Source organism: Agelaius phoeniceus, chromosome 2 (assembly GCF_051311805.1).
Source record: "Agelaius phoeniceus isolate bAgePho1 chromosome 2, bAgePho1.hap1, whole genome shotgun sequence".
NCBI classification, from domain to species: Eukaryota; Metazoa; Chordata; class Aves; order Passeriformes; family Icteridae; genus Agelaius; species Agelaius phoeniceus.
The window spans coordinates 34,107,301-34,127,075 of NC_135266.1; the positions used below are offsets into that span (position 1 = coordinate 34,107,301).

Genomic DNA, 19,775 nt, shown 5'->3' on the forward strand with positions numbered 1-19,775 from the left:
GAGCTTGCCAAGATTTCTGCCAGGTGACATCATAAGTGAATTTCACCACAGCTGAGGCCCTGACAAGCTTTGCTGGATAGACACAGCAGGAAAGTAAGGTACTTCTAACGTATATATATATTTGTAAATATTTATCTTAAGCCTTTCTGCATGAATAGATGTCAAATGCGGGAGCAGCACGGCATACCTGGCGCTCCCTCCTCCTGTGCCTGCCCGCAGGCTCCTCCTGGAGCAATGCCCCGTCAGTCCAGAGAGCGGCTCTGCGCTTCGGGCAGCGCCACTTCTCCTCCTCTTCTTCATCCCTCCCGCCCCTTCTTCACCTTCCTCAAACCCGCGGCCACTTGAGCCGGGCGGGGCAGCTCCGCCCCGCCTGGTGCGGGGCCCGGGCGGGCTGGGGTGCGCACGGCTTCCCGAGGAGCCGGCATGGGCACGGAGTCGTTCCTCGGAGTGAGTAAAGCAGTGGCCAGGGGCAGAGGGAGGGATGCGGCTCCTCGGCGGGCCCGGCAGCGGGAGGGAGGCGGGGGCAGCCCCGGTCCCCATCGCCCCCGGGGGCTGGCGGCCCCTCCTCGCCGGGGTGCTCGGGTACTGCTCCTCACAGGGTTTCCCGTAACTCCCGTGGGGTTTTTTTTAGCTTCTGGGTCGGCTGCAGCACATGTTTTACTGATGTCATCATGAGTGGTTCTTTAATTATATCTGCCTCCCGGAACTGCGTTGGCCGGCGTTTGGCCGTGTCCCAGCGGGGCTGCGCGGGCAAGGCGCGCTCCGACCGGGCACAGCCCCTCCGGGCGAGGGACATCAGCCCGACGCTCTCTGTGTCCTGCGGCTGGACAAATCAAATCAGAACAACTCATTTTAGGAAGAGAATTCTTTTCTGTAATTCAGAATTCTTTTCTGTAATTCATATCACAACTTCAATTATTCTTTCTGAACGGGTGCCCTGGATGCAGGCAAATCCCTTATCCTTATTTAAACATTTTAACACAGCCTGCTTAATACCTGCCTTCAATAGTATTACATAATTTACCTGACATCAAGAGTATGAAATTTTCCTTTCTTCTGATCTCAAAGATTTGGATATAAGATATATAAGATATATACAAAATGTAGCGGCTTTATAGGTCTGCATGTTTTATTGCGTGTTTATTGCATGTGTCCCGGTCCTCAAAAAAAAAAGTCCTCAAAATGGAATTGCTGTCTGTATGCAGAGCACCCAGGGAAGGTCAGACGGCTGATGTGAACAAGGGGAGCGAGGGTAGTTAGGGTGGGCTGCTCCTGACTGGAAGCCAAGTGCCCACCAGAGTCTCTCTATCGCTCTCCTGCTCAGCAAGGGGGGAGAAAAATGTAAGGAAAGGCTCATAGGCCCAGATAAGGACAGGGAGAGATCACTCACCAGGTACTGTCACAAAAAAGGCAAAGCAGACTTGGCTTGGGGAAAATATTGAATTCATTACCAATGAAATCAGAGAAATAACCAGCAAATCTTAGAACACCTACTCTCCACCCCTCCATTCTCCCAGAGTGCAACTTCATTTTTGATTTCCTGATTTCCTCTACCTGCAGTGGCACAGGGGGATGTGGAATAGGGGCTGAGGTCAGTTCATCAAGTATTGTCTCTGCTAATCCTTCCTCCTTGGGGGAGGACCCCTCACACTCTTCTGCTCCAGCATGGTCCCTCCTGTGGGAGACAGTCCCCCACTAATTTCTCCAACATCAGTCTTTCCCAAGAGCTGCTATTCTTTGTGATCTGCTCCAGTGTGGGTCCTTTCCATGAGGTCACAAGTCCTGCTAGCAAACCTGCTCCAGTGTGGGCTCCTCTCTCCATGAGACCACAGGTCTTGCCAGAAGCCTGCTCCGACATGGGCTTCCCACATTCTCCTTTGGGCATTCACCAGCCCTAGTGTGGGACCCTCCACAGGCTGCAGGTGGAGGGCTCTGCTCCAGAATGGATCTCCATGGGCTGCAGGGGCACAGCTGCCTCACCATGGTCTTCGCCATGGGCTGCAGGCAAATCTCTGCTCCAGTGCCTGGAGCACCTCCTGCCCCTCCTTCTGCACTGGCTCTGGTGTCTGCAGAGTTGTCTCTCTCACATATTCTTACCCCTCTTTTCCTGGCTGCTGTTGCACAGCAACTTTTTCCCCCTTTTTGAACCTGTTACCTCAGAGGCTCTACCACTGTTGTTGATGGGCTCACCCTTAGCCTGCCTTGGAGCCAGCTGGCATTGGCTCTGTTCTACTTGGGGACAATTTCTGACAGCTTCTCACAGGAATCAGCTCTGTAGACTCCCCCCACTATCAAAATCTTGCCATGCAAACCCAACACAGTATTTTATCACAGTACTGTGTGTAGGGTGGACTTACGTGTCTGGATAAGGGGAAAAAAGAAACAGTTCTTATTTTGAAGTTTAGGGTTTAGTAATGAGATGCAGCAGCTAATGGTTGCAGTTTCATTTCTTCAAGTCAGCCTTGGTTTCTCCCTAAAGGTTGCCCCTCAAACACAAGGCAGCAGCTGAGTTTAGAGGTGGCAGTGTGAACATCTAGGGCTTTGCATTGCATGGGGGAGTGGGACAAAACCTGGTCCAGTCACTTCTGTACAGGACTTGATCAGCAGATGGCCATGGTGCAGCTCCTGCCATGCACTGCCAGCGGCTGCCATCCCCAGTCTCTCTCAGGGTACTGTGGAAGAAGAAGAGGAAGAGAAGGAGATGTGCATCTCTCACATGCCTGTGTTTGCAGGACTGCAGTGTGTCTTGGTCTTGCTGTTTCTGGTCTCTGCTGGCTTTCCTCAGGCCCAGCAGGATACTCTTGTGAAGTGTCCTGGTCCTGCAGAGGCTGGAACAATGATGGCAGCTGTGCTGCCCGTGGGCTTTGGCTGGACAATGCCAAGGGATCTCTTGTACAGCTCAGTAAAGGCAATTGCAGGGCTTGATGCCTCTGCAGGGACCTCCTGAGCATGTGCTATCCTGACTCTGTGCTGACTTGGAGAAAGGGACCAGCATGGCAGAAACCCAGCTTTTTTTGGTCAGCTGTGAAGCTGCCCTGTGTTAGCCCAAGCAAGATGGTGAGAGCACATGACAGGAGGAGAGTGGCAGCAGGCAAACCTGCACCCTTGGATGCATCCTGGGGGTGCTGTTGTTGCAAAGGAGCATGTGCCAGGACAAGGTGTGACCACCTGGCAGGGCTTAAGGGACTTGCTACGGGTCCCTGGGGTGATGGGTGCTTGCTCTGGGGGAGCATGGGTGGCATTGGAGAACCCCAGAAGCTCTGGAAAGGAAGCTGCAAATCTCCCCACTCAGAAGAGGAAAAACAATGCTTATAGTTAGGTCTCTAGTCTGCATACAGGTCCTGCATAAGTGCTGCCATATGCTTGGGTCTTACAGCCTCAGAGCTCCTGTCAGCTTCAGAGCTGGAGAAGAAGAGAGACCATCCAGTCTTTATAAACAGAAATGCTGTTTTCAGCACCTGCAGCCCCTGCCCACGCTGATGTTACTTGGTACAGAGACTAGAGCAGAGCAGCTGTGGGTGAGCAGTGGTGTGCAGTGTGATGAAGCATGAAACAGCAAAAGGTGACAAAATGAGCTTCAGACATCTGTTGTCTGAACAAGGGTCTGTGGGGGACAGAAGCTCATCATATTAAAGTGCAGAGCCAGAGGATGGGTGAGTTGATCTGCCTGAGATCTGAATATTTTTCCAAGAATAAGAATGGCTGATGTGGCATATAGAGACCATTTGTTTCTTACAACTCAAAGATGCACTGAAAGCACAGCAAGGCAGGCTAGGCAGGTGATGCTTTGTGCATTGGCTGTATAAAAGCAGATTGTATCTTTTTGTGTGGTATGGACATAAAGCTTAGGAATGCAATTCCTAATGTTGCCTTTCAGATGACCCTATGTGACTGTCAAAAAAAAAAAAAAGCACCATGTTTAAGGAAATGTTCTTCATATAAGCACTGTGGCTCTCCAGTATATGAGGAAAAAAACCAACAACCTCCTAGGAGAAACAATCTTGAATTAATGTGCTAAGATACAGCAAAAGAGACCAGGGACCAGTGAGGGTGTTTGCAGAGTACAAAACCTCAAAAATACGTATATGACTGAGATTGCTGTAGCAGACAGGAAGGAATCATTTACATTGGCAGCTTTTAAAAACAACATTAAAAAGGAAGCTGTGATATTGGTAATATGTTGGTATTGGTAATCACTGTGCCATCACTCTGCCAGAAGAAACTCTCACACTATCTGTGACAAAATAAAGCCTTGAAAGCAGTGAAAAGAAGGAAGGCTCTAATCCTCAGACCACCACCTGAACTAGGAACATACTAGGAAAAAGACCCCAAAACACAAAGAACTTATTTTTGTGTTCTGCACAATCCAGGAGATCATAAAATGAAAAATGAACAGGATAACTCTAACAGGCCCTGGTGATGCTATGATTTCTCACCTGGGCTTTCTCTCCACTGGTACTCCTGCATGACCACTGCAAATTTTGCAGAAGATCCCAGCGAAGAACTGTTCTAGAGTAGTTTCAGGAAGGTCAGACCAAACTGAAATACTTATGATCATGGACTCATAGGAGTGGTAAAAACATCTTTGGTGTTCTCCAAAGCAGGAATAAGGAGAGGAAAGTCTTCCTCTTTGACCTCAGATGGTGGAATGACCTGCAAATCCAATGTCCTGACATTTTTGTAAAGGCTTTTCATAGAGGTACTCCTGTGGCACCTGACTGGATCCTTGAAGGTAAGTGTTCTCTAGGGACCTGAGGGTAGCAGACCCAGCCCTTGTCCCAGCCCTGCCATTGGTCCCATTGCCATGCTCCTGGGACTGCAGAGGGTAAAGGAATGGACAGAGTTTCACACTGGAGGGAGGTACTCCTTGTGGTTTCACAACAGCCAATACAGACAACAATTTCTCCATACCAATGAAAACTGTGTATATTTGCCTTGGCTTGATTTTTTCTTTGACTTGGTCAGTTTGCAAACCTGAAGCTGGAATCCATCCTTTGGCATTGTGCTTGGAGACAGTGTTATCAAAAGCAGCACATGTTGTGGCTACAAGCTCTTGACATTTTTCTGCAACTACTTGAGAGAAGGGTTGGCATTTTTTAACATCTATAAATTCTTCCTTCACAGGTGCAATGCCATTAATTCAACCACAGTAGATGGAGTGGTTTATTTGGAGTGGTTTATTGTTTTTCTTTTCTTTTTCCCTCCCAGAACACCCTATGAAGTCCCAGAGCACATACCAATGGAAGGCCCTTTGCAAACCTTCGTTCACGTGTGCCATGAAAATGGTCAATGGATGTCACAGTTACCAGAGAAGCTCTGGGATATTCCCCTCTATAACTTAGCTCTTCCAGGTAAAGATTAACTTTTGTTCTCCACTGTTTTGTTAGCTTACCATTTAAGCATTGGAATATCCTGTTTGTCCCATTTCAGGATGGCTATGTTTATATTTGGGTCAGCGTGTGGGGGAGGGTTTGTGTGATGTTATGTCAATAATGTTGGTCTGTAATGTTTGGTGTTTCTTAGAGGGGAGGGGTAACAAAGGAATTTTTCATTGTTTTTTTAGAGATAAAAATAAAGAGGCACTTTGAATTATCTTGTGAGATACTATTAATAATCTAAGGATTAACTTATTTGGGCAAAGATAAAATTTCCCTAATTAATTCTTGTGAATTCCCATATAATAAAATGTTTCCAGGAGGGGAGAATTAAGGTTTACCTTACTGTTTGTTTCTTTGTACTGCCTAAAAGAGGCTGTGAAGTTGCAGAAAAAGGAGAATTGAGACTTATAGTTAACATGTTTTTACTAATGTAGACTGTTACTTTTCTACATGATCCAGCTTATAAAAACTGGATTTATCGTGTTATTTGTAAATGCATTTAAATGATACCTGTGTGTTATTAACCTTTCTTTGGTCATATTATTGCTTCTTTCTGCTGCCTTGATTTTTTCCCCCTCTCATTCTGTCCATAAAAAATTATGGTATAATGTGGTTTCACTGACAAACGGGGAGGCACTGAAGGCCATCAGCTCTTGAGTGATTCCCTTTGCTTCCACTTCAAAAATGGTTCTAAAGAAAAGTCTAGCCTGTGTTTTCTCTCACACCTGTAGATGTGACAGGTAGCTTGGGGGCAAAGCAGCACAGGGTGTAGATGAATGTTTTATGTAGGCCACAGGATCATAGGTTAATTTTGGGAAAGGCATATATTTAGAGATAGTGTGAAGCCATGTCTTCAGTGGGTAGAGCCTTGGGAGAATCCAAAAATTGTAGTGTTTTGGCTTTTTTCTGCCTGTTGTGAACTAATGGAGTGTGGAGTTCCAATTAAAATTGAAACCCAGAAATTTATTTCATGGAGGCTTCTTAGATAATGTAATTTGACTTGATGTTAGCTTCAAAACAAGCACATCTCTGTTTAGGATAAAGCCTATGTAAGAGGACTAGGACAGGTGCTATTAAAGAAAACCCCCTAGATTTCTTATTTAACCAGCATGAGAGGAAAAAAGAAAATATGCATCTGTCTTATGACTGAAGAAAGAAGGTAATGGTCTTCTTTTTTCTATTTTTGTTCCTATTGCAAAAATCATTCAAAAGTCAGTAGCACACTCAGTGGGATTTTGTTTTGCTGGAAAAGGAGCCATGGTGTTTCTATGAGACTTTCCCCTGGTGTTTCTTGGCCATCTTAGAAAGTGGAGAACCTACTGACGGGTTTGTTTGCCTTCCTGGCTCTCCTCCTAATAACCTTGTTATTCTTGAAAATGTTTGTTGTTCTTGTGAGTATGCCTGCAGGGAGAACAGGCATGAAGAACAGTTGAAGGCAAGTCCATTTCAGCAAACATTAGAGGACCTTTACAGAGCATTGCAGGCTATTAGCTTAGAATATTTTGATGTCTGTCCAGTTGACCTACAAAGCTGATCTAGCCCAAGTCAGAACACAAACAGATCAAGACCAATCAGGTCAAGACAGCTCTGGCAGGTTTCCAGAGGGAGGAAACCCAGTTTGGAAGTGGAAGTTTATCTCATAGAAGGCATGCAAGAAACATGACAGTGTGGATTCTGAAAGCATGATGATGAGACAGTGGCAAATCTCATTAATTAGTATTGTGCTTGCACCAGATTCAGCACAGTGCTGCTGAGGAGGTGTGGAATCAAGGTCTGGAGCTACCTGGCTTGGTGCTAGCTCACTATCTTTGCATCATATATGTTGTGTCATGGATGTACCCATCTTCCTTTCATTACTGTAACTCATGACATCAGAAAAGACTTGTGAGTAAAAGATTGCTATCCATTTGCTGGTTGGCATCCATAGATGCAACACCCATCAATGGAATCCTGCTTATCTCTCAGACTTGGATTTGGTCCATGGATATTTAATAGTTTGACTCCTACATCTTCTAACACATACTTCTTTTATTGCCTACCCTCAATACTGATCTCCCATCTGCAGTGAGTGTGTTTTGGGTGTTTAAAGCAGTAAAATAAATTAAAAATGGTTTTTAGAAGGTGAGAAAATTGATTGAGACATCAAACTATTATTGACAGTTTGAAAGAATTTTTACTTCCAAACCAATCCTTTTTACTGTGTTTATTAGAAATATTACCACTGGTCCAGTAAGACTGACAATTCAAGAAAGCACTTCCTAGCACCAGTGAACACTTAATTTGACAGAAGACTTAAACCTCAAAATGATAAGCAAATTCTTTGTAGATATTCTGTTTACATGCAAGCAAGTCACTTCACTGAATTGTTAGCTTTTCTTATTGATGCTTTATAAAACTGGAAGAAATAATGGAACAGAAAAGCTAGCAAAATCACTGGTTCCATATCCTGATGAAATTGTGAGTTGCAATAGTTTCATCTAAACATGATGCAAGAGATGTGTCAGATTTATTAAGACTTCAAGGAAATAAAATATTTGGGCATATTGGTCTTGGCTCCCATGCCTGCATAATTCCCTGTGCTGGAAAGAGTCAGGTAATTTTTGAAGTCCATCAAATGAGGATCTTGTTCATCTTTCACTCATGAACTTGGATTTGTCTCAGAAACCTTCAAGCACCCACCTTCTTTGTTGTTTTTGTAGGGGAGGTGAGGGCTTACTTCAGGAAGACAACTTTAGCAGATATTTAAGATATAAATGGTTAAAGTGCAAAGTTAAGTGTCAAAGGTGTAAGAAGATGAATTTCTTCTTTCAGTCATATTTTCCCTTGCAGAGATGAGGGTATTGGACAATGAAATCCTGCATTTGGACAACTCTGAAAACAGGACAATTTCTAGATAAATTCAGCCTTCAGCTATTTATTCCCTGAAAAAATATGTTTTCACATCAAGATAATTATTTTGAGGGAAGAGGCCATTTGAAACAAACCATTTTATTGTGGTTTGTGGCAAACAACAGTCATGTGTAGTTCAGATGGTTTATTGAAAAGTGTCAATGCCTTCCCTTTACAAGGATTTTACACTAAGCTTATTAATGTTAGGTGACCAACCTCTGTAGACAATTCCAGCTTTTTGCCATAGCTACAGAGGCTCTCAGAATATGTAGGTGTGTGGCTTGCAAATGTGGTGGCCTATCAGGTGTGCACATGACATGTAGCCATGGAATGTGGTCTTGAGTTGTTAAGAAATGAGATTTTCTGTACATTTATTTTTGTATTCTACAGGGAGTCACGACACTATGACCTACTGTTTGGATAAAAGCTCTGCTGTTAGTGGCAATGAGTCCAAGCTGGTGAAGTTTTTAAACAAATGTCTGCCCTGCATTGTGCACCCCATTATCATGAAGTGGTCTATAACACAGGTAACCATTGTCTGGGGTTCTCTTCTTGCCTTTGCAAAGTTGAAACTTGTGCTGCAGGGCTGAGAGTGTACAGTGACAGAATAGCCTGCTGCCCAGAAATCTGTGCTCTCATGAGATCCCATGCTTGGATGTTGTGGTTTAACCCCAGCCAGCAGCTCAGCCCTGCACTGCTGCTTCTCGCTGCCCCAGGGTGAGACAGGGGAGGGAATTGAAGGGTAAAAGCTGGAGAACTTGTGGGTTGAGATAGAGACCTTTTAATAGGTAAAGCAAAAGCCACATGGGCAAGCAAAGCAAAATAAGGAATTAATTCACCACTTCCCATGGACATGAAGGTGTTCAGTCACCTCCAAGAAGGCCAGGCTCCATCATGTGTAACTGTGTCTTAACAGGACAAACACCATCACTCTGAACATTCCCTCTCTTCTTCCCCCAGCTTTATATGCTGAGCATGACTCCTTATGATGTGGGATATCCCTGTGGTCAGTTAGGGCCAGCTGTCCTGGCTGTGTCCCCTCCCAGCTCCTTGTGTACCCCCAGCTCCCTTGCTGGTGGGGTGGGGTGAGAGGCAGAAAAGGCCCTGACTCTGTGTAAGCCCTTCTCAGCAACAGCAAGAACATCCCTGTGTAATCAATGCTCTTTCCAGCTCAAATCCAAGCCACAGTTCCATTCCAGCCAATATGAAGAAAATTACTCTTTCAAAATCCAGCACTTCAGAGTATGAGATAGGAGCCACACATATCTAATCATCTTTTATGGGCAAAAAGCATGCAGGTGAGGCAGGGATGATACTTGTAGTTGTTGTTTAAAGCTGACCACTTGGTACTAGAAACCATTTTTCGCATGTTTATTGTGGTGGTAAATAAAATTTAATATTAATGTAATTAACAGAGATTTTTTTTTTCTCTTGAACTTTGTTCAGGAGCTTTGCTTGTCATTTTTGCTATCACTGTTGTGTGAGATTCAGTTGCTTTCCCTACCTATACTGGGTGTTTCACCAGCAGCAGAAACAGAAAAAACCCTTGTTGAAGGATTTTTTTTTCCCCATAAAGATTAAAAGAGTGAAGGTGTGGTCCATCACATAAGGTTTAGTTAACTTTTTAAAATGTGTGTGTGTGTAAGAGTAGTTATCTCTTTGTTCCTTATAAATGTATGGTAAAGACAAAATTGATGATCATGATTTAAGGTACAGCTTTTGAAGATTTTTACAAAGAATAGACTTTCCTGATGTCAAAGAGGTACCAAAAATCTTTCTGGTTTTGTTCTTATTGAAGGAGTAGTTCATTATTAGAGAATTAAAACTGAATAATTGATAAATATCAATAAGCTGCTAAGGTTTCTTTTGTTGTGTTTGAGCAGCTCTGGCAAACTAGAATCTTAGACACTACCAGCTATCAAATATGAACCAGCAATCATAAGCTGATGTTGACGGGCACTTGCTTAGCACAGATCCTTGTTTATTTTGAGCTGCTTTTTTGAGGGGGATTTTAGCCAAAGAAAGATTTGGAAACCTCCTAACTTGTGGGTTTGCGGCTGGCAAAGTGACCCTGTTGGTGACAAACAATCTCTTAACATCATTATAATAATCTTCTGGTCCAAACCCAGTGTGACAAGCAGGAAGTGTCCCAGTGCTGTTAGGGAAGAGGCACAGCTACAATCCTGCCCCTCCTTAGCTCTGCTGTGCTCCAGTTATCTGTGTGGGGAGATGACTCCACCCTTTGGAATGCAGAACAGACACCATGGAGCCCTTCTGATGGTAAGATCCCCAAGTTCCTGGATGGCCCAGTGCCTGGGAGTTGCCTGCTTGAGCCCCAGTTGCTGTGGCTGTCAGTCTGGAGGCCCAAAATGTTCCTGTGTAATGGCTGTGGCACTTCCAGTCATGCCCTGGATGCCTGGTGTGAGATTGAAGCATTGAGCAGCATTGCTCCTCAGGGCTTCCTTCTGAATTTTGCCCTTTAGGGGGCAATGTTCACGCTGCCTAATCCAGTATCCAAACCCAGGTGACTAATTAGAGAGTCTAATTTGTCTTGTTTTCCTGTGTAGTCAACAGATAAGAAATGAATTAATCTGAACGGCAGTTCAGAGCAGCAATTTCATTTGGTGCTTTTTCTGGCCACAGAGGTTATAAATGACCTATAGCCATGTACAAGAGGTTATAAATGACCTACAGCCATGTACACTCCCATCTCCAACATACTCCAAGCAAAGGGGAGTGGATCATCCCTTCAACTGCTTCAGCCTGGTGGAGACCCAGCAGGCCCAGGAAGAGCTGACCCACTGCACCCCTGGACCCTGGGGCACCCAGGGCTGCTCTGTCCCAGCCCAGCCCCTCGGGCACAGCCTGGGGAGGCTTAATTCATGTCCAAAAACCAGGAAGTTAGGGGGTTAAACTGAGCAAGGTGAGCATCCTGCCATGTGCCTTAAGCTCTGCCACAGTGCTAAAGCTACGAATCTGGATATTCAAGAGCAATGCCTTGTACTGATTTAGATTTCTGATCCTTTCTGATTTAAATCAGTATAATGTATGGTTTCTGAAGCTGAAATTTTTATCCCTAGCGGGTTGAAGTAAGATGGACTAGTGTTTAAACATACCTAATTAAATTGATTCTATTTTCTTTTGCTAAGAGAGTCTTGACATAAGGAAAAGACATATAATTTGAAACTTTTTGCCCCAGAAGCAGCTTTATCACCTGTTCTATTCAGCCCTCAAAGCCAGTGGAAGTGCTCTGAGGGAAGTGGATCTAGAGGAGTGCCTCTGTTTTGTAAGACTTCTACAGGTTAATTCAAACTTCATAAGTAACTATATCTTCAAAAAGAACAATAGCCAGTAGTTTTTTCTATTTTTGATTTTCCTTCTGTTGAGGATGTGTGAGGTCCGCAGAGACAGCCACGGTAAAGCCTTTGATCTAATAAGATAAATACAGCATTTCTAACTTGCTGATCCTGCAATGGTTTTTTAAATGAATAATTGTGTGAAGAGCAATCATGTTTTTGTGCACAGGTTAATTGGTCTTTAACTTTCAGAACACAACAAGGGCAACTGTCTGAAACTAATCTAATCTGTACTTGCAGTAAATGCTGCAGGGAAATTGGAATCCCTCTTGCCAGAGCGCAAAATGCTTCCAAGTTGCAATTTGGTGCCATACAGTAACATTTTAAAGATGAAAGACCTGTGAAAAATGCCACAGAGCTAACTTTGTACCCCTCTTTTAGCTTTCTAAACTAAAGAAACAAATCTCTTTCAAGTTCTCAGGACCTCTGTCTTCTGTTTCACCTTTCAGGTCCTGACTGTGACAGAGCAACTTGAGGCTGGAGTTCGATACCTGGATTTCAGGATTGCCCACAAGGCTAATGATCCTTCTATGAATTTGTACTTCGTGCATATGGTTTACACAACTGTTACTGTGCAGGTATTTTCCTTACCTTTGTGATAGCTATGAAACCAGTGTCATTTTTTCATTTGAGGGCCATCATAATCCAGAAAAACTGGCTTAAAGTCTTCTGAGTAGGTTATTTGTTTTTCTTTTGTGAGGACTTCAAATTAGAGAAAATCAGCAGGGCTGGAAGTTAGGTTCAGCAGCTGCACGTGATACTGGAGCATCAATGCTTCCCTTATCCTCAAACCAGACTCTTTGTGCCTGCTCTCCACTGCCTATCCCCTACCACATGCCTGATGTTCTGGGGTTTATCATGTGTTGTCCCAGGATGAGACTCAGGGCATTCCTGTTTCCCTGGTAAGGAGAGATGTTGTTAAAGGGAAGAAGGCATTAAAAGCCCTATATAATTACAGAAACAATTTTTTTTTTTTTGAGAAAACACAGTTTTTCATTATTGTGATTGTGAGTCTACACCACCATCACTGCTCTGTTGATTGTATGTCCTTTCTCCTGCATAGCACAGATAACTTTCTAAGCTGCCATATCTCTTTCTTGTAGGATATTCTGTGGGAAATATTGAGGTGGTTAGAAACTCATCCCCAGGAAGTTGTTATCATAGCCTGCAGGAATTTTGATGGATTAACCAAAAGACTTCATAATCATCTTGTTGCCTGTATAAAAGAGATTTTCCAGTGTAAACTGTGTCCTAGAAATGTAAGTATGAGATGCTTTTTTTTCACATTTTAAAAGAATGATACACCCCAGTGAGATCTTTGATTGGAAATTTTTAGATATATTCTACTTTCACCGTGTTTTTAACCTTGGAAAACTACCATTTACTGCATTAGAGATAGGTCATTATCTAATAGAACTGAGGAGATAAAGCAAACATACATTCCACAGTGTAGAGGAGGGAGTTAAATTTGACTGTTATGTATGTGGGACAATAGTAGAGACAACTGTCATCCATTGTCCTGTCTGAGTTTTCTTGGAAAGGAAATGGAAAAGAAGAGAGAAAAGAAAAGAGAGGAAAAGAAAGGAAAATGAAAGAAAAAATAAAGGAAAATAAAAGCTGTGCATCTTATATTTATTATTTAGAATTTAAAGAATCCATTTTCTGGCTTTTCACAGCAATAATTATAAATTAATTTTTTTTCTATTTTAAACAGTTTAGGTTGGAAGTGACCTCTGGAGGTCATTTGGTCCAACACCACCATGTAAAGTAGGACCAGGTTCCAAGTTACGCTGGGCTGCGTCCTGTTCATTCTTGATTATCTCCAAGGATGGAGATTTCACAACCTTTCTATGCAAAATTTGACCACTCTCACAGTAACATTGTTTTCCTTCTCTATCTGATCAGAATCTCTCTTGTGTCTGCTGACTTCCATCCTTTGCTGTGCGTATCTGAGGAGTCTTCTCTACATTTACCCATTAGGTACTTGCAGACTGTCCAGTCTTGTCTTTTCATGCTGGACAGACTCAGCTCCCTCAGCCTGTCCCTGTGTGCCATGCTCCAGCCTCTGCTCCAGCCTCTGCTTGCTCTGCTGGTGTGCTGCTGGATTCACTCCAGCTTGTCAGTGATTTTTTTGTACTGGGGAAGCCCCAGATGGAAACAATACCTGAGCTCAGTCCCACAGCTGCTGAATAGAAGGGAAGATCCCCTTTTCTTGATTTGCTGTCTGTGCCTTTGCTGATACAGCCCAGTTCACAACTGACCTTTGCCAGGTGAGCACTACTGGCTCGTGTGCAGCTTGATGCCTACGAGAATCTTCAGGTCCTTTTCTGCAAAGCAGGTTTCTTGCCAGCTTCCACCAGTCTGTCCTGGTGTGTGGGGTTAGTCTGTTCAGGACTTTGTATTTGCTTTTGTTGAGCTTCATGAGGTTTCTGTCAACTTGTTGAGGTCCCTCTTAGAAGCATCTCTGCCCTCAGTGCATTTCTGGTGGCACTTTTTTTCCTGGTGCTGACCTCCTAACCAGTCTCACAGTTACCCATACCTCCAGAAAAGCCTTAATTTAAATCAGAAAATATTTGATTGCTAGAGTTTAGAAGTTGAGAATTTTAGCTCCCTCTGTTTTTTTACAAGGTGTGGGAGCTTTTAGTAGTTAAATAATTAACATTTCAAAGATGCAGAGGAACAGAGGGTTTTCTCTGGAGATGTGAGTGGTGCAGGAGAATGATGACCCTGTTTATGATTCAAATTCAGCCTTTGAAGCTGGTGTATCAGTAACATGTGAGTATTACCACTTCAAAGCATTTTGTACAGCAGAGTTAAAATAGAACAATTCTCAGGAAAACTGGGGATTCTGAATATTCAGGCCTCAGCTGAATAACTGAAGACCTGAGTGACACTATTTTATTGTTTCCCCAAATACCTTGAGTATGTAAGTTGTGGATGAGCAGAGATACTGGAGAAGATGGTCAAATTTGCTTTCAGACACATGGCCAGCTCTTAAACAGAAGAAAGTTATTAACTGCAAAAGGGGAAAGTTGCTGATGACAACTTGTTGAATAAATATATTGAAAGAATGGTCTGAGATCACTTGATGAAGAAAGAACATTTCTGAGTTGTGTCCAGGAGGATGGAGGAAGAGAACTGGAGAAAAAACAAACCAAGTACTTCCCTTGAGTAGGAAAACTTTATATCTATGGGGTCTGTAACTAGCACAATGGATCCCACCACTTTGCTAGTGGTACCATTGCAGGTTAGGCATCTGTGGGAGTTGTCACAATTGGAGATTTAGATTTGCCATTGAATATCCAAGTGCTTGCTGACTCATTCTAAAATAAACTGCTGCCTACTGTCTTTCAAGACCACATCTCTGTTGTTGTACAGAATGAAGTGTGAAAGTGTTTATGAAGCAGCTGCTCAGGCAAGGTCTGTATGTAGTACTAGCACAGGCCACAGTGTGACAATATTACACTGCATTTAAAATTTTAATTGTCTTAACTATTCAAGGTGTCTTCCTTTGATCTGGATTACTAGGGTTTAAAAATCCCTTGTTAGACTTTAATTTCTGCTTTGTCTGCATAATAAGCACCTGTGTTTATATACACATCTCTGGTAGCTTGTTTTTTTGGCTTTTATTGCACATCTTTGCTTGTTTGTTTAAAAGGTTCCAGCTTTAGAAAGGCAGCTGGAGTAAAGCAAATGCTTCCGTCAACCACAAAGTTTTGTAGCTTAAGAAGCTTGTGTCTTAATTTTGCAATATTTTCTGACCTAATAGAAGCTTGCATTCTTTCTTTGTGGATGAACTGAGAGGGATTAATTCAACCCACAGCTTTCTTCTAATATTTATATTTTTAATTTTCAAGTGCCTTTGGCTTTTATTTAACTTAATAACCTAATAGGAACATCAAAAAGCCACCATTTCTTTTTCACAAGCTGCAAATGTAGTTTTTAACCACAACATTCTTAGAAGAAACAATGTCTGTTAAATATGTTTTGGTGGGTTTTTTTGCAAATAAAACTAGTGAGAGGGCCTCAGTTCTCTCCCATGGTAACTTCTGAAGCTGGAAAATGTAGTGTCTCAAAATTTCATATTGAGACACTTAAATTTAACAGCTATTTTAGCTCATCTGTCTGATAGAGAAAATGTCTGACTCAGGTCTTTCTCAATTAAAAATGTCTGGAGCATCCCAATTTCATAAACTTTCCACTTAGAGAAATTAGAATTAATGTAGCTCTTGGTGACTCACATTTAGTATTACCAATTTTTAAACAGTTCAGTTTTCTTTAGTGGTTACTGTCCCAAATTTGCATCAATGTGTGGAATCAGCCAAAATGATTCCTGCTTCTCTCTGTGTGCATTCCTGAAACAGATGGTCTCAGTCTTCCTCCCCTAACAAACTTTCAGCTGTGGCTTGTGCATGAGGGCTGACACAGGGATGGTTTCCTATTATGCAGGTGTAAGACCTTGAGTTATGGACATGATCATAGCTGAATTGTTTGAGGAAAGGAGGAATTTGCTGAAGCTCCTAGGGTCATATTGTCCTGCAGCTTGTGGACTAGCCTATCACCTACTGGGCTGCTCATTTAAACTTTATCTGAACTGAATCTGTGCCAAGGTGAGGTCTCACAGTATGTGGAGTTAAGGAATGCTGCTGTGTTGCTCACATCAACCTGGGCCTGCTTCCTTTTAGGTGGTGCCCACGCTGCGGACCTTGTGGCACCTTGGCCATCAGGTTATAGTCTCGTACGAAGAGGAGATGGAACTGGGGAAGCACTGTGAGCTGTGGCCTCCCATCCCGTACTGGTGGGGAAACAAAACATCCACTCGTGCTCTCATCCGGTATTTGGAGCGCATGAAGCGGACGGGCCGGCCAGGTAGGCATGTGACAGGTGTTCACAGGGGTCCCAGGATGAGGGAAGAGATGAGGATCTGACTCCATGTTTCAGAAGGCTTGATTTATTATTTTATGATATATATTATATTATAACTATACTAAAAGAATAGAAGAAAGGATTTCATCAGAAGGCTATCTAAGAATAGAATAGGAAAGAATGATAACAAAAGCTTGTGTCTCAGACAGAGAGTCTGAGCCAGCTGACTGTGATTGGCCATTAATTAGAAACGATCACATGAGACCAATCAGAGATCCACCTGTTGCATTCCACAGCAGCAGATAACCATTGTTTACATTTTGTTCCTGAGTCCTCTCAGCTTCTCAGGAGAAAAATCCTAAGGAAAGGATTTTTCAAAAAATGTGTCTGTGACATAGGCACAGGCAGTTCGGTCGCAGGAGAGAAGGGGCACTTACAACCATGCAGAACAAGTAGGAAGCTGGGCAATTGTTGCCTTCTGGAATATAACCACCCTGTGTGTGCTGTGTGGATACTGTCAGTGCACATACACAGAGATTGTGGCAGCCACCTCACTGGTGTGACCCACAGAAAGGGAGCCCTCAGTGCAGACCTGCTCGCTGGTGCAGTTGCGCCCGCCTCATGGGGAGGAGGCTGCTTCCTCAGTCCAGTCTTGCTTTGGGCAGCACAGATGGTGAGAGAAGTGCATTCCACTAGCCTTGTTGTTAAAGGAAGCTCATACAAGGTTTCTCTCAGGGAACACCTTATCACTCTCTACAGCTACTTGAAAGGAGGTTGTAGCAAGGTGGAAATTGGCCTCTTCTCGCAGGCAACCAGAAGAGGAAATGGCCTCAGGCCAGGGGGATGCTGAGCTTGGAAATCAGGAACAATTTCTTCACTGAAAGTGTGGTTAAGCATTGGAATGGGCTGCCCATGGAGGTGGTGGAGTCACTGTCCCTGGAGGTGTTCAAGAAACAACTGGACGTGGCACTTAGTGCCATGGTTAGCTGTTGTGGCGATGTTTGGTCAAATGTTGGACTCTATGATCTTGGAGGCCTTTTCCAACCTTAATGATTCTGTGATACCAAGCAGTACGAGCAGGGTGTAGCTGCACATGAACAGCAGCTCTCAAGCATGCTGGTGCAGTGCAATGTGACAGAGGGTCAGTTCAGAACCTGTGACCCAGCTTTTGCAGTGAACACACAGGGTGGCAACGGGAGAGGCACTTCAGAAGAGCACTCCCCAGCCGGAGGGTGCACCCTGCGCTCCCATCCATTGCTGGGGAATGCTGAGCCTTTGGAAACAACCCTCACAGAAACAGAGGAGTAATTTACAGAGAACTAGTCAGTGGAGAACCTTTAGACTGCAATGAATAACTAGACCAATTTAGCTAAACTGGAATGCTTGGATAAGTGAGTGTGGCTCAGGAATTGTTTACTACAGCATGCAGTTGCAACAAGGGGAAACAGTTACAGGGACACGAAACAATACAGAAAAAGTGTGAAGTTAGTATTTTAATGATCCCCACTGGAACGAGATGTGAAGGTAATGCAATACTGAGAAGTTTCTCTTCTCCTCAAAAGAGTATTTAATGTGTCACTTTCTGATTTTTGTTTCAGGAAAATTCTTTGTGGCAGGGATTAACCTTACTGAAAATTTAAGGTATATTCTTGTACACCCATTTGGATCATTGAAGAAAATGACACTCCAGAGTCTTCCATGTTTGAAAATCTGGATAAAGCAGCAGTATCCAGGACCAAAAAGAAAATGTATTAACATCATTGCTGGAGACTTTATAGGAAACAATGATTTTGTCAAAGATGTGATAGAACTTAACACAAAAATTAATCCTCCATTGCTCTGTCAAAGTGAAGTGGAACAAATAGCATTTGATTCTCAGCTTCCTAATCTATGAAAAGTTGAAAAGGCTTTGTCTGCATTTATTGTGCCCTGCTGTAAACATCCTGAATCCCATAAAGGTCCACTTAAATTAAACCAGTAATACTTTCAAGACTTAGTAGGAAAAGGTCTCTCAACACCATCAGGGTTTTGAGGCCTTTGGACAGAAAAGAGGGCAGGTACCTTGCTGAAGTCTCTAAAGAACTATGGCATAGGTGTAATTTTTTTGGAGATGCTTTGATTCTTGATAGATTTTGATTCTTCTTAGATTTTTTGGAGAAGCTTTGATTCAGCTGGCGATACTAAAAGTCCCAAGAACTCAGTCTTATTTTCCATAGGACTAAAGAAGGAGGAAAATATCAGTAGTTGCATTTAGTGGTAAGATTTTATCTTCCTTATAATTGTAAGGACATTCTGCACTAATTGCAACCCAAATTCTTACTTTTTTATATCAGTCTGAAATTGACTTGTCAGTTTTCATAGTTTCTGTTAAATAAACAAAAGGAACAGTTTAAAATATTTTGATATATCAGAGATGCTGCACTGACAATCCAATTTGAAATGATCTTATATATACACACCAATGTGCTGAGTATCAGTTGTGGGCTACCTCACGAACAGGGTAGCCCCAAAATTATTTGGAATTTTTAAGAGGTAATTGAATTTGCACTTAATCATGCCAGTTCTGCAGGGATAAAGATACCAAAACGAGGCCCTTACACAGTTTGTCTGTGGCAGTTAAACATTTTACTAGGTGTTGCCTAAGTATGCCTTACACTGAAAATAAACACAGAGGAAACAAATTCCTGATCTTATCTTAAACTGCCCTAGAAACACAGATTCTTGGCTTCTATCATGCTCATTTGGGGTTTCACACCTGGTCTGTTATTTAGCTATTTTAGTAGCTCTGTAATTATTTTTCCTCTCACTAAGTAGTTTTTGAATATGCCAAAACTAAGAGGTTTATGCTATTTCCCATCACATACTAATTCTGTTTTTCTAAATGAACTGTGTAATAACAGATCATCATGAAAGCAAGAAAAATGTCAAGCATCAGGACTAAAATAGGACCAATTATTGTGTAAAGTTCACTATGCAACTTCATCCATATACCTCACTTTGAGATGCACTTTATATACAAAACTACATTCAGATGTCTGCTAATGTTTGCAGAAGTTTTTCTGCCCATCTTTTGTGCCCTCTTTTTTACCCTTCTTATTCTAATAAAACTTGATCTCTCTCTGTAATATGGAGTGAAATATTTGGTTTTTCCTTTCTGTGATGGTGTTTTATTGGTTCTCAGTAGTAATTCGTAACTTAAGAAATGGATCTGTTGTGGGTTTTTTCCTATTGTTTTCCTCTGTGAAAAGGTTTGCTTTACCTTAAATGTTTTCTCCAAGAACTGACA

At 42.7% G+C, this 19,775-nt stretch overlaps 1 protein-coding gene across 1 annotated transcript; it reads left to right on the forward strand.

Moving 5' to 3' along the window:
• Nucleotides 1-322: 322 nt before the first annotated feature.
• PLCXD1 (phosphatidylinositol specific phospholipase C X domain containing 1) lies at nucleotides 323-19,614 on the forward strand. The gene is made up of 7 exons (XM_054654845.2): nucleotides 323-447; nucleotides 5,209-5,351; nucleotides 8,658-8,794; nucleotides 12,073-12,201; nucleotides 12,727-12,882; nucleotides 16,309-16,492; nucleotides 18,088-19,614. The coding sequence occupies exons 2-7, from the start codon at nucleotides 5,240-5,242 to the stop codon at nucleotides 18,381-18,383; spliced, it is 1,014 nt and encodes a 337-aa protein (XP_054510820.2). The 5' UTR covers nucleotides 323-447; nucleotides 5,209-5,239; the 3' UTR covers nucleotides 18,384-19,614.
• Nucleotides 19,615-19,775: the final 161 nt, after the last annotated feature.

What these genes read in the sequence shown, in the direction of transcription:
- PLCXD1 (XM_054654845.2), top strand. Translation starts at nt 5,240, where the DNA reads ATGGAAGGCCCTTTGCAAACCTTCGTTCACGTGTGCCATGAAAATGGT. An exon ending in TGAAGTGGTCTATAACACAG is followed by an intron (nt 8,795 to 12,072) that starts GTAACCATTGTC and finishes TTCACCTTTCAG; the next exon opens with GTCCTGACTGTGACAGAGCA. An exon ending in ACACAACTGTTACTGTGCAG is followed by an intron (nt 12,202 to 12,726) that starts GTATTTTCCTTA and finishes TCTTTCTTGTAG; the next exon opens with GATATTCTGTGGGAAATATT.